The sequence below is a fragment of the Clinocottus analis genome, unplaced genomic scaffold (genome assembly GCF_023055335.1).
Source record: "Clinocottus analis isolate CAN_PGR_092001 unplaced genomic scaffold, fCliAna1.0.p SCAF_11, whole genome shotgun sequence".
In the NCBI taxonomy this organism is placed as follows: domain Eukaryota; kingdom Metazoa; phylum Chordata; class Actinopteri; order Perciformes; family Cottidae; genus Clinocottus; species Clinocottus analis.
In genome coordinates this window covers 4,978,452-4,992,330 of record NW_027175832.1, presented here as the reverse complement: position 1 = coordinate 4,992,330, position 13,879 = coordinate 4,978,452, and the positions used below count along the sequence as shown (strand labels likewise).

Genomic DNA, 13,879 nt, shown 5'->3' with positions numbered 1-13,879 from the left:
AATAACTTATATATTTTTGTTATGTAGTGCTGTATGGGATTGGCGTCTGTAGCCGCTACATGTGCACTGGACTGGGAGAGCCGCTAGAAATTGATGGAATCAAATATGTACCTTGCCTATGTGTGTTAAGGAATGTCGATATGAAATATGAAAAATAACCAGAAGTCAATGTGCGAGCTTCCAAGTGAATGGTCAATTAAGCTGCTCTATTGGGTTCATATATTTGTAAATCGGACTGAAAGAGTCCGTGCTTCACCAGCCACGAACCTCACCGCACGTCTCTGGAGTGCAGCATGTCGATAATAAGACTTGATTGAATAATTGTGTTCATATATCGGGTCAATAGTCACGGTAAATATTTCCAAACGAAACATAAAATCTTTAATGGAAAGCTGGGAAGACATTTCTATGATTTGAAGTATAACAAATATGAACATCGACAAAAATAAACAGAAGTAAAAGTGAAGGGATCGTCTCATATCGAAGCTTAAAGCTGCCTGCGGCTACAGAACTAACATCCACCCGATTTTGGAAAGAGTCAAGCAGTCAGTGAGAAGAAGCCCTATCAAAGAGAACCAGAGAGGGCAACGTTCACCCCAAAAGTCCCAGAGCTATGCTCAGTTTTCCTGTTCATGAGGTCCTGTATGGTCGAGATGCGCATAGGGCTCCTGTCCCTCTGTGGGACCTGAAGCAAGTCCACCCCCGCACAACTAGGCTTCGGACGCCTGCGTCTAAATGCCTGTTTCTCCACCCGGGTCTTTGGTGGAGGCGGCCTATCACAGATTCGGTTGCAAGCTGTGGTGATGCCACAGAAGGAAGGGTCATCTGAATTTGAAGACCCCTCTGAGCTGCCCTCTGATGGCGAGTCTCGAAACAAAGGTTGAAGCAACCTCTTTGCGAGGGGCGTGGGGTTTGTGGTGACTGGTACACCGTTACACAAAACCACACCCTTATACAGTTCTGGAGCAGATTGAAAAGAGGACTTCAGAGTCTCCACCTTCACCAGGGGTTTCATCTTACGGCGTCTCCTCTGTGTGGGGAAAGAGCGAGAGAAAAACAACTGTTAGTTAGTTACAACCAGTATTTGAAACTTATATAGAACAAAACTATTCTGCAGTGCAACTATTTCCTCTTTACACACCTTTCTGTTCGCTGAACAAAGACTCTGTGTCTCCTCTGCTCGCAGCATTTCTGGGCCTGTGAGCCAAAGATTGAGGTTAATTTAAACTTGATTGATTATCTATTTAAGATATATTAAGAAAAAAGCAACCTTGAAACATTACTATTATTGCCCTGATAGCGCTGACGCAGTAGAACCGTACCTTCAGCAAGTGAGTGGATGAGTGGATAGGATGCACTCCTCTTCAAGCCCGTCTCATCACAGGAGAACTGCCTATTAAAGTAACAGTAATGGTTGAGGAAAGAGACTGCATGTAGCACCTTTATTAAGACACGAGTCACAGCTGTGTCATCGCTTAAGATTCCAGTTGCGATGCTCTTGATGATTAATTGTACTAATAAACTGGCTTAATGAGTAGAAGCCGTTTAAGGCACAGTAACCTCTGCCCATTAGATGTTATAGCCCATTTGGAGATGCCACGCAGTGCTTATTCACACTTAGCCACTCCACTCCAGCGTTTCCTTTGCTACCATGCATGTGTGTGTGGCTGAGCCTTTCTTTTTTTATCTCGTCATATAGATAGTATGCATCGTCAAATATATATTTGGATATTTGCTTGTCTTGCTACCTTTCAGGACAGCAGTAGGTGTAGCTCTTCGGAATGGGTGGCTCTGGCTCGGTGGTTGGAGGAAGGGTGGGCATGCGGCAGTGGTTCGCACACATCAGTAGGCCGAGACACAGACACAACGCCAGAGACAGCAGCAGGTAGTTCTGCCTGTCCGACACCTGGGAGACAGACCATTACATCATGAGACAGAAAAACACAGTGAAGAAAATGTTTATACTGTAATTATTTACAGTTTGTCCTGTACTTTGACTGCTGGAACGAGCATTTCTTGAACTCTTTTCATGCTGGGATGCATGAAAGGATAATCTTGACGAACTAAAAAGTGCTCAAACCATCCAGTGCCCAATAACTTGCAATGTACCCTTTTTTGTTTTACATATGAAATTATGTCAAATATCCACCCAGGGAAAGCATATTTTTCACTCACATTAGAGGCCGTTGTATGTCATTAAGTGTGATAATGTGTGCACATAATCCTGGTTGTATATTGTTTCTGCATTTGCAATCCTATTTATAATCCGCAATTTCATGAAATGTTTTGGCAATCTGATTTAATCTTTAATTCTGTAACTGTAACAGATTACAGTTACATTGTATGTGCCCTTATTACGTCACGCTGTACCGTTACTCCTCAAGACTGGTCAGGACCCATGTGTCATCCTAATGACCTGGTCTCAGGAAAAAAAACTCAATTTACTATCGGGCTGAACAAACTCCTCACTACAGATGGAGGCTTTGTGCCTGGAGCGTCGTATCTACCTCATCCTGCAGTTGGCTGACTCTGACAGACAGGTTGAGAACCAGCTGAGTCAAATTCTCCAGCTGGCCCTGCAGCAACTGAATGGACTCAGTCTGACGCTGATCCTACGGGAGGAAAAGACAACGAATTAAGCGACCACACGCACGCCGACAGACAATCACGTCATTGAAATAGTATGTGTCGGTATTATGAATAAATATATGCACGTTTGTCACTGGGAGTGTAACCCTTTTTCACATTACATGTATTCATTTGATCGATTGCTGGTATTAAGATATTGATTAGTGTAGCTTTAAACCCACCCACTGCATTTTGAATCAATATAACATGGCTTTGGGACGACTCGCTGAAAGTCACACAAAAAGCATTTATCTCTAAATTTCAGCTGTCGGGACTAACATCTGTACCCTTCCGTTGCTCACCTGTTCCTCTGCTATTCTCGACGTGTTCTGGAGTTTAATGATGGTTTGGTTGAAAGCCTTCTGCATCTCCTCCATCTGCTTTCGATATCTTGAATCAAAACATGAAACGATTTATTCTGAACATCAGCCTCTACTCAGTTTATAAACATCAAGGACAACAACCAGACGCTGCTTATTCCTCTGTAGCACTGGTCCGTGTCCCCGTTTCTCACCTCTGGCTCAGCTGCTCCAGGTAGCGTCCGCTGAGCGACATGTTCATCTCCAGGGCCTTGATGCGGTTGTTGAGTCTCATGAACACGGACTCCTTCTGGCTGGAGCTGTGCGCTGCGTTTCCGTTCTGATCCGTGCCATCGGGCGGCTCGGCGTAGATGTCTGAGAGAGACGGTGAGGTCGGCAGGAAAGACTTGCCGCCTGACGATGCAGAGATGTCTTCCGCGAAATCCTCCGCTTTAGTTTCCGGGATGGCCGAGTGACCGTTGGTGGGCTCAAGTTCTGTAATGGTGTCTGGAGCAGGATGTGATACATCAGAGGAAGTCGTACTACTTCCAGGTACAGCTGGTGGGTCAGGGTGATGTTCTAATTGAGGGGAGGCGGTGGGATGGAGAACTTGGGATTCATCCGTTTTATCTGGGGTTTGAATTGAGGCCGTTATCTCTGGTACAGAAACCTCAATGTCCGAGATCTCTTCTGATGGCGCCACCGGGGCATCGTCTACATCTGCGCTGACGATTGGTTTTACATAGATGGAGCTACTGAGAGAGGCTGAAGGCTCAATGTGCGTCTCTTCTGCCAGCACATCCTGGCTCTTTTCTGGCTTTGGCTCCTCGGAAGACAGCTGTGGCGTCTCCACAATCGGGGTAGGTTTGGCAGCGGATGAGTCAGTGGCACTGAGGTTGGGGAGGTTCAAGGCTTGACTGGGCTCCAACAGAGGAGGTTCAGACATTGAATCTTTATGAGATTCTACTGTGCTCCCTGGAGAAGGTGGCGCTTCTTTGGTCTCGAGCTCCTGTTCAGAGGCTTGTTCTTGTTCATGGGGCTGATGTACCTCACTGTAATGCTGCTGAGGGTCAGGGCAGGCGGAGGGAGACAGGGGTATATACCATGTGGGAGTGAAAATGGGAATAATCATTGGCTTTCTGTTCATGGTTTGGCATTTCCTTTTTTTGGACCGCAGAGCTGAACACTGCCAATGGAGATACTCCTGGAGGGAAGCTGCACAAGAGCAAGAGAGGGAAGTCAGTAGTGGACAGTCGGTCTGGATTACTTGTCGGTGCTCATGCTCCGTTTTCTGTTTTTCTACTTCAAACTCCTCCTTATCCAAAAGAGTAATTGTAGAGCTAATTGGTTCTTCCTCGTCTTTCTGTAAAGGAATGACAATTGTTTCTTCCACTTGGGAGAGCTCATGTGTGCTTTTTTCAGCTTCAAGTATTTCTAGCTCAGCGGTCTCCGAAGACGGGGCTACAGTTGCAGGGATGTTGGGGTCTGGAGACATCTCTTCCACTTCAGTGTCTGGACTATAGAGGGAGAAGGACAACATAGTGAATAGAGTATATACAGTCAAGGAAAATAACAATATAACATTGTGAGAGCATGTAAAGTTACTCTCATCCATTATTTCACAAACCATTGGCTAATGGAAAACCCATTTTCCAGTTATGAGGAACTAATAAAAGCTCTTTAAGTGGGAACAGTGCTTCAGTGCTTCTTTTTTTTTTATCTTTTGGAATAGCATTCACTGGACCCTCATTTACAGGAGTGAAGGCAATAACATTTTAATCACTCAGTATAATAAAATTAAGTTTTTTGTTCAACCCTGAATACATTGCCAGGGTTAAGGTTTGTTGAAGGTGAATTTACAATTATGAAAGAGAATTTATCAGACTCATGAACACTCATGGATACATGTACTCACACTGAAGTGAGGTCTTTAGTGGTAGTAGAGTTGGTTTCAAGTTGGGCTGACGGCTCAGTCATGTTCACTTCCTCTGATGAAAGGTTACCTACAAAAAGTAAATAAGAAAAACAACATTAAATGTAAAACGCACAAATACATATAAATGACTAAAATCATCACCGACATGCATGGTCAACAACTGAATCATTGGGAAAAACTGACTGAAACAGCTTAAAGAAAAAGGTTGTGAGAGAAAAGTGGATGTCAGAGCGACCAGGCAGAAACATGGAGCTTTGTGTCGTGTGGGTCATACCTTGCATCTCTGCGCCTCCGCCGAGAACATTGACAGCAATGTTATTCACCATGTTCAAAATCACGTCTGAGGAGACATCGTAAACACCAGAGGAACAAGTCAATACAGCTGGTCCAGGTTTGGGATAATGGTAGTCGACTTTAAGCAGCAGAAATCCAAACTTACCCGTTGCTGATCCAATCAGATTTGTGGGTAACTTGACTTCCCCGGGTACATATCCAGGAGGATAATCTGTAGGGAGCAGTGTACCGGTACTTAATAACATGACAAACCATTAAAGGGTAATAAGTATGACTGTGAACCGACTTGGAATTAAGTGATTTAGGTGCTGTGAGTATAAACATTCATTCATTTCAATATATATTTTCCTGTGTGATAAAAACTGTTCCAAATGTGTTTGTGTGTCTTGTGTGCTGAGAAAACGCCCAACTTTATCAAATATGTGATGATCTATGTTCTCACCCAAGTCATCATCCTGATCGTCTGGTCTTTCTGTGGGATCAGCTATCTCCTCGTACTCTTCCACCATGCTTGTGCCAAACACCCTGGTGAAAAAAGTACCTCAAAATCATTCTAGAGCCAAGCTCATGTTACAGTGAAATCTAATCGGTTTCATCCAGCAACATGCAAGTGATCCCCTCTCAAGTCCTGGAGAGCCTTTAGGAGACAAAAGAGCTACACTAAAAGCCGACAACACAAACTCTCTCTCACACACACTATAGTATAGGAGAGTCCGCCAACAGCTGCTCATCTTTATCAACATAAGACAGTTTTAATTTTTACAAATAAGACGCCATATGCATTTTTGCAGAAGTGTAAAGAACAGCTGTGAACATGTGCATTATCGCTCCATGTTCCCACCAAAGCTTGTGTGTACATAGTGGACAAAGGCAGTGTGGTTAGGGAGAGCTGGCCATGACCACATGCCAAATATTACATAATTTGACACCATCTTGAGCTGCAACAAAATATCCTTTGGCAGACACACTTTCAGCCAACTGGTTTGATTAGAATAGAAAAAGTGCAATCAACTATAGAAAAAGTGGAATCAACAAAAAATACATTAAAACACAAAACAATACAAAAAAAGTAGTATGATAAGAACACGTCACATCCATAAAAATAAAAATTAGATTTTGTGTTTCTCACTTCTTACAATATCCAAATCATGTTTAGAAGTATGTTAGAAAAATTTCACATTGCTTAATTACAAACCTTATGAGACTGAGGGGACAGAAATGTTCAGAGCCAAAGTGAGAGACCAACTCTACCTAAAAAAAGAAACAAAACATTAGTCAGATATTGTAAAGGAAGTGGGTCATGTATATAGAGTGCTGCAGGGATGATGTGTTTTTGAAAGCCCGGAAGTTAGTATCACACTGGTTCACTCGACAAAAAAGCCAATGGGATTTTCTCTTGGATCTTGGACTTAATCTTGACAAATTAAAACCACTTTTGTAATTTTTTGAAGTGAGGTAAACACCAATAATTCACCAGTCACACAAGTATATACAACGTGGCTGTACAGGCGGACTAGTTGACATTTTAGAGTCTCATTTAGATTCTTGATACTAACCGCCTTTTTTAAGAGCTTAAAGTTTTCACTAGAGGGGTTAAGGTTACTTAATTTGTACACATGGGTAGATTTGGTAGCGACTATAGCAATTTATGTCATAGAACTTAATTAAATATCTTAACCTTGTGTTAATCACAGACCTTACTGCAGCCATCTAACCAAAAACCCTCAAAAAACCCATTGGCTTCAAGACAAGGGAACTTGAAGTGCAAAAATGTGACTCATTTTGATGCTTTAGGATTTTTTCCCGCAGACATAGAGCAGTCCTCGTCGTATTTTTAATATTTACAAACAGCAAAGCCATGATTATGTGTCGTTGTAAAATCAACACAATGCATTCAAATGAAACATTAAGAGACTGATTGCCAATAAACCTGAGGAACATCTTAGTATAGGGTATATTAGATCATTTGACATATGCTTTTTCATTGAATGATTGGTGGGTATCATTTCAGAGGTTATCAAATGTTTAATAATGTGTGAATTTAACTTAAGGAGTATTTATTTATTGATGTTACAATGGGTTAGAAGCTACCACAGCAAGTTAGAACTGAATCTGAGTTGATTACACCACACAGACAAAAAGAAAGACATCAAATACATCTCCCTCCACGTTTACTATTCAGCTCACACAACCACAGACCTCTACAAGAAAAGCAGGCAAACCTTTATGTACTTGGTGAACATCTGAAGCAAGAGAGACAGAAACAAAGAATTAAAAGAGACGTATACATCCATTCAAAACAGGAGCGAAGAGTTTTTCATTTGAGTCACTTTAAAAAGGCAAATTAACCAAATATCCAAATCTAAAAAAATGTTCTTTTTTTTTAAACAATTACATTTTACATTTCAGAAAATGCCTGGTGCTCTTATCCAGAATATTATACCAAATGATCAACTCTGAAGTTGTAACACACAAAAGGTCACGACCTCCTTTTCTCCAGGCCATTCTACAGTGAAGAGGCCAAAACTTCCATTGAGAGAGATTCAGAGAGAAACAGTTAAACAGTTAAATGCTCACCTGTGTTAACATATTGTAGCGATTCCTCTGCACGACATTAGCTAAAGTAGAGAAAGATCCAATGCTCATGTGTCTAGAAAAACTCACCTTCACATATTTAGCATAAAGATGCTCATCCAATGGGAAGCTCTGGACGGTGCGCTCGTCCCGGGCGTGAAAGGTTCCCAGCTTTAGCCACTTGTTCGTTGGATATCTGTGAGAGAAGATTTGCACAATACTCAGGTGAGTTATATGCATGTCTGGGCGTTTAGGATTACAATGTAGGGTCATTCAAAATCATGTTATTAAGTATTGAAAATAAAACTACGATTTCTATATATAATTGCTCCTGAAGGCTGTGCGAGTGTGTGTAAATGATGAGATTATAATCTGATGAACAGGTTGTCAATTTGTATGGCAGACCCTGCCTTCAGTGAATTAATGTGTGCATTTTGAGAGGTTGGAAGATGAGAAAAGAACAATATAAATGTAATTCCATTTATCATATCATGAACCACACTCCGGGACAAATTAGAAAAGGACCATGGTCAGGTCCTGTAGCTCATGGTCTGAACATTATTAACTTTCCCTTTCCCCATGCTTGGCATAATGTGTTCGTGGCACAATCTTTATGGGCATGTTTGCATTTTAACAGAATTTGTGCAATAGGTAGCTGTTGCAAGTTATGATGCTATCAGCACTCCAATATTAATACAACATTATATTTGTGGATATTGTACCGCTGCAGTGCATACCTATCACTTATAGAGACAAGAAAGTCTTTAGGGGTAGAGGAGAATAGCTCAAAGTTAGCGATGTCCAACTGCTTCACCTGGATGGGCTCACAGAGCTCAATGATGAACCTGAGAGAGAACAAGAAAAAAGCCTGAAAAAAACCTAGCCTCAAGTGGAGATGAAAATAAATGACTTCAGGTTGAATCTAGGGATATAAAACAGTAAATGCAAGCATACTACATACCAGATTTTATTACTGCAGGGGTTTAGCATGTACAAGTCCATATTCTCCTTCAAAATGGCTGAAGTGCTCTGTATGGAACAAATTCACAGATCAATATGCGCTTGTATTTGGCATCATGTCGGCATCCATCAGAGTACGCAGATTCCTTAATGGGCTGGAGTATCAGACAAACAGTACCTTTGCTTCTGGGTTAGCGCCAAGGATCTTGGCTCCACACTCCACTGAGGCATAGTTATTGAAGTTCTTCTGGACCTTCTTCACCGTAGGAGGAGCCCCATTGTTAGAAGTATGAGTAGTCTGAGCTATTGAGAGGAAAAAACGGAACAAATAACCACAATATGCTATCTTCTGAATCATCTTAACAGTCTCGACCTTTAAAATGACAAATTTGGAATCTTACTCTTTTCATTCTCGACCTCCATCATCTTCCGTGTCCACTCATCAAAAGTGGGGATGTCCTCGGGGTCTTTGCTGATCACGGTAGCGTCTGTGCCTTTGGTAACAGGGGAGCTCGGATCCTGTCAGAGATAATGAGAAAATGAGAGCTGGGGCACCTCCTTTGCTAGAGAGAGGAAAATACTTCCCAATCATCCAAGTCTCTTACTTGCTCAGTTAACAGGTATGATGCGTTGTCCTCCAGATGTTCTGTGCTGTGATCGGCTTGAGAAGTCAGAGGTGGGTCACTGTGGGTTTTAGTACCTGCAGTGTGGACATTGGAAGTGTTCTCCAGAACAATTGGAGGACTGCTGTGAGAATGAAAAAACATTGCTGTTTTGTTTAGAGTCCCTCCCATGTGTCTTTTAAGATGACCCAATTCTGCTGTTTACAGTGAAAGCCAACTTGATGACAATGCTAGAGAAATATCATGCTATATATTTGTAGCTCACCATGTAGGGCACAAGAGTCACCATACCCACCTCTCATTGTCATAAGGGTTACTCTCTTCTTCTTCACAGGGAGCTGAAGGTGGGTCCGAATCAATGACCTCGGGTTTAGCTATGTCAGCTGCATCACCTGAAACTCTGAAATGAAACAACAATCTATCTCACACTTTTGCAGCCATTTTATTTGCAGGGAAAAATCTAAGGAAAAATAAATGTTTAAAAAGGAACTTGCTCTCATACAGTGTTGTTAACTGAAACAATGTTCACTTTCCGAAACACCAGAATGAGATACAGCAAAGAAAGCAATCATTTTTATTAAAAGAACTGATCGACTAAAAGAAGAGAACAGCTCTTGTGAAAATAAATAAATATCTTGCCTATCTGGGATATTGTCTTGAAGATTATGGGTGTTTGACTTGTCTTCAAGCTCAGCCGAAAATTCAGAGACAGAGTGGGAGGAAGGCAGCACGGAGGCTGAGTCCTGGTCTGGAATGATGGAGGTTTCAGGATGTTGATTTTCTAAGCTTTGCTCAGGTTCTGGTTCAGGTTGTGAAATTATTTGGTCTGCCTCCAACTCTTCCTCTACAGCCGGCTCCTGTATTTCAAAGGCCTGATGGATAAACATTGACATATTAGAGCTGTAGAGGGAAATATTAAAAGAGCTGATCCATTAGCCAGAGTTGGATGTATCAAAGCTGCACATGCTCGAGCAACGATCAATAAAAAGGACTGAATGGTACAGCGCACATCCAGTTCAAAAACTGTTGTGCTGCTCTGGAGGAAAACAAATGGTAAAACTTTGCCTAAACAAATGAAATTACCACTCCGGTGCAATACGCGAACATCACAGCACAGAATTGATCTGTAGTATTTATTACATTTTTGGGGATTTCAAATCTACTGTACCTCTGAAGCTTGTTTTTCATCCACCTCTTGTGTTGTCTGCTTCTCTATTTGCTGATTATCCTCTATCAAATGCTCATTTCTAGATAAGGGCTGGGTCGGTAAGACCCGGTTTTCCTCAATCTAGACAAAAACAAAATACAAATCCTTACATAGATAACATTGACAGCACAAAGATGAATCGCAGAAACCAAATCATACTACTGACACTGTTGTGCAACTACTGTACATCCGATACGAGCCTAGCATGACAGCAAGTTTACTGTGTGCTTAAGTCAGCTAGAAAATATATAATGGAAGTGTATAGTCACGTGAGTTTATTAAACAGCAAACTGTGACACCTTTGGGCATTGAAATGAGTTGTACCATGATAATATACAGCTGAGTTTACCGTGTGATGATCACTCTTCTCCCCTGACGCTTCCTCCGGACCGACGTCCTGTGAGGACACGGGCCTCTGGGCCTCTTGATGAGACTCTGTGCAACCGACATAACAACTAGGGTACCTACAAGAGAAGGGGAAAGGAAATCTGTGTCATAGTACCATGTGAGTCAATTTGTCTGAATGCGGGTCACTTGTTAATTTGTTGGGGGAAAAAATGTCCTGATATCTGGGATAGAAGTAGAAGTAATATATGGGTATTCATAAACTCTTGCATCAAGAAAGTGAACATTTTGTTGGAGTGCAGTGAGTCATACACAGTGTGACACACTGAGAAAGTCCCAGTGGCCTGTACCCCAACGTAGACAATTTATCTTATCTGTATGCAGAGTCATGGAATGTTGTCCTATTAAAGAGACACACCTCACATTGCTCAACCGGACAGTAGGGCCGGGAAAAGTGAAACATGCACATTTTTCAAATACATTTCAACATGTTCTGTTTTTGTCTTTTGTCTGAAGCCTACTGTGACTGTCACCAGTTAAGTGACAAGATACATGTTAATTAATAAATAAAAAATGAAAAACATTAACTTATTATTCATCTATATTTGAATTAGTTCAGTTTCACTGTGTAGATATAAAGGCCTCTATGTTTGTTTTAAACATCACTGAGTGATACTGTGCCAGAAACAATGTTCAGGTGCACTGAGACTGTGCTCCCCCCACGGGAACGGAAAGTTTCCGTGGGGGGAAAAGATCCTTGCCGTACAGTCTCAAAAGCCGCACTCCAACAGCGACCGCTACCTTGTAAACAATCCGAGCAATTATCTGGATTATATTCTGGATTCCAGGTCAAGTACTCTACTAGACCAATGGCCACTGGGCCACTTGATCTGAGGGGCTAGACTAGGAACAGACATGTTGGAGAACAACAAAGCAGTTGTTTTCTAATTGAAAGCCCTCATAGGAGCAAGAGTGGTTGTTGAGGCATGACTTACACAATAATTCACTAACTGGTTACAAAGAGTTAAATCAGTAGACTTTATAACGAAAATTGTATAAAATCAAAAACGTTGTTACCCTTCAGGATGAAATGGATAATCCCTCTCTGGGCGAGCCTATTATCATCTACATACAGTGGAAATGTTCAATATTCAAGAGTAACTGGTCAAATAAAATTCAAGAGCAGGCTAGAATAGCATGTAGTCTTTAAGGGATAGAAATCCCGTGCAATAATGAAAACAGAGCAGCTTGGGTATACAGAAGGGGACTGCCCATTATGCAACAAATTAAATAAACAAACACGTCTCCCACACGTGCAAAGATCATTTGTATGTGACACAAATCAGACTGACGAGTGACCTGTGAGTCGCTCAACTTCAGTCACTCGATATGATGCATCATTGATTACTCCATGTTTTAATCTGTATAGTAATGTGATAAGAATATTTTCTACGTGGCAATATGGCATCACATGGATGGTGTATCCTCAGTCAGACTGTTTCAGAGTCAATCCCCTACGTTTTTGTTGAGATCTTTGGGTGGACCAGGATACCGCTGCACATGATTTGAAGGTCCTGCTTGGTACATATGTAAAAAGCATGGGCCAATATTTGTTAAGAGCCAAACGTAAGTCATAAGACCATTCTATATTAAATACTGTGTGCTGCAGAAATGTCCTGGTCTACATGTTAAAGTCTACAGACTTCTTTGGTCCAGATCCCAGCAAAAATTACAACATAGTCACATAATGAAAATGAGGATGATTATGTTAAAGCTATAATACCCTGTATACAGCAAATCATATCGCAATATCAATGAAAAATAATTGCAATTAGTTTGTTTGTTTTGGGGTTTTTTCAAAATCGTTCATCCCAAAGTTGTACTGGTGACCAGTAGATACATCAACATGTCAGGCATACAACAGCTTAACTAAGAACCAAAGCTAGGCAGGTGAAAGTAGGCCAGGTCAACAACATAGATATCGAAACATATAACAACACACCATATCCCTCTCTCCCTTAAGCTCCATCTAAACTGCAGTGCTTGTGTTGTTAGTGTCCTCAAAACATCATTTCATGGCTGCAGCCCATACTCATCCTCCATAATCTCAGATTTGCAGTTCATCAGTAGACGTTAGCCGTTTGTAACCGAGCTAACACGCTAGTAACGTCATTCACGGTGTCCAACGTCAGCTAACTAACCGTGAGTCTGAGCACAAGTCAGAAGCCAGCCAGGTGCCACATCACTGCATCGCGCTAGCTAACGAGCTAATGCGATACTTTGTACTGGAGTTTAAACAACGGTTTGATACTTTTCACCGTCACCGACGTGATGTCAGGAACTTACCGACAGACTACAGCTACACACAGCCAAACTGACGCAACTCGCCATAACAGTGGTTTCATCTTCATCCCTCTCCCGCTGGGACAGACATTCTCGCCGCGACGTTACTCAGAAACAGGGTTTTCTCCTCTCGGTCCGTCGGGTTGAGTAGATAAATAATCCACCCGCTGGTTCCTTTGAACGGGGCTGACGCTGACGGCTTCCCCGGTAAAGTGTGATGCTAGCCACGGTCAACCTGCTGCTGTTGCTCCAGGTTGTCAGTGAGTGTCAGCGGGCGACAGCTGTCCAATCAGGAGGCAGAGAGCCCGTTGCGCAGTTCAAACTAAGCACGTGTTAGGGCCGTTTGTTTCGTTGAAGCCAGTTGCCCGCGTGGGCGGTGCTTATTTTTATTGAGGCATTCATGTCGGGTGTTTTCCATACTTGTGATAATTACTCATATCAAATTAGTCCCAACATATGACAAACTACTGTCGTCACCGACATGTGGAGTTTAGTGTCTGGATAAAGCCATGTCAATATCTGATGTTAACATAAACTATTTCCATACATAATGTTTGTGCATGTCCAGTAAAAACGATGCAATGACTTGCTACTCAAAAGTGGTAATTCGGCCATGGGAGTTCACTTCTCTTTGTCAGAACAGAAATGCTACAGTAGGCCTACAAATTCA

The 13,879-nt window shown here is 41.9% G+C and overlaps 1 protein-coding gene across 2 annotated transcripts; it reads right to left on the bottom strand.

Annotated features, from left to right (window-relative positions):
• Positions 1–346: 346 nt before the first annotated feature.
• On the bottom strand, positions 347–13,487 carry LOC137782087 (SUN domain-containing ossification factor-like). Of its 2 annotated transcripts, XM_068571184.1 has the most exons (24): positions 13,213–13,487; positions 10,871–10,985; positions 10,483–10,602; positions 9,954–10,186; positions 9,610–9,714; positions 9,297–9,438; positions 9,093–9,210; positions 8,870–8,994; positions 8,693–8,760; positions 8,469–8,576; positions 7,822–7,927; positions 7,380–7,400; positions 6,353–6,408; positions 5,600–5,682; positions 5,303–5,368; positions 5,138–5,203; positions 4,843–4,930; positions 3,143–4,444; positions 2,931–3,018; positions 2,508–2,612; positions 1,749–1,906; positions 1,323–1,393; positions 1,142–1,197; positions 347–1,030 (listed from the first exon to the last, which is right to left on the bottom strand). In XM_068571184.1, the coding sequence occupies exons 1-24, from the start codon at positions 13,275–13,277 to the stop codon at positions 566–568; spliced, it is 3,930 nt and encodes a 1,309-aa protein (XP_068427285.1). In that variant the 5' UTR covers positions 13,278–13,487; the 3' UTR covers positions 347–565. The 2 variants fall into 2 exon arrangements, with proteins under 2 accessions (XP_068427285.1, XP_068427286.1); XM_068571185.1 differs by lacking the exon at positions 7,380–7,400.
• Positions 13,488–13,879: the final 392 nt, after the last annotated feature.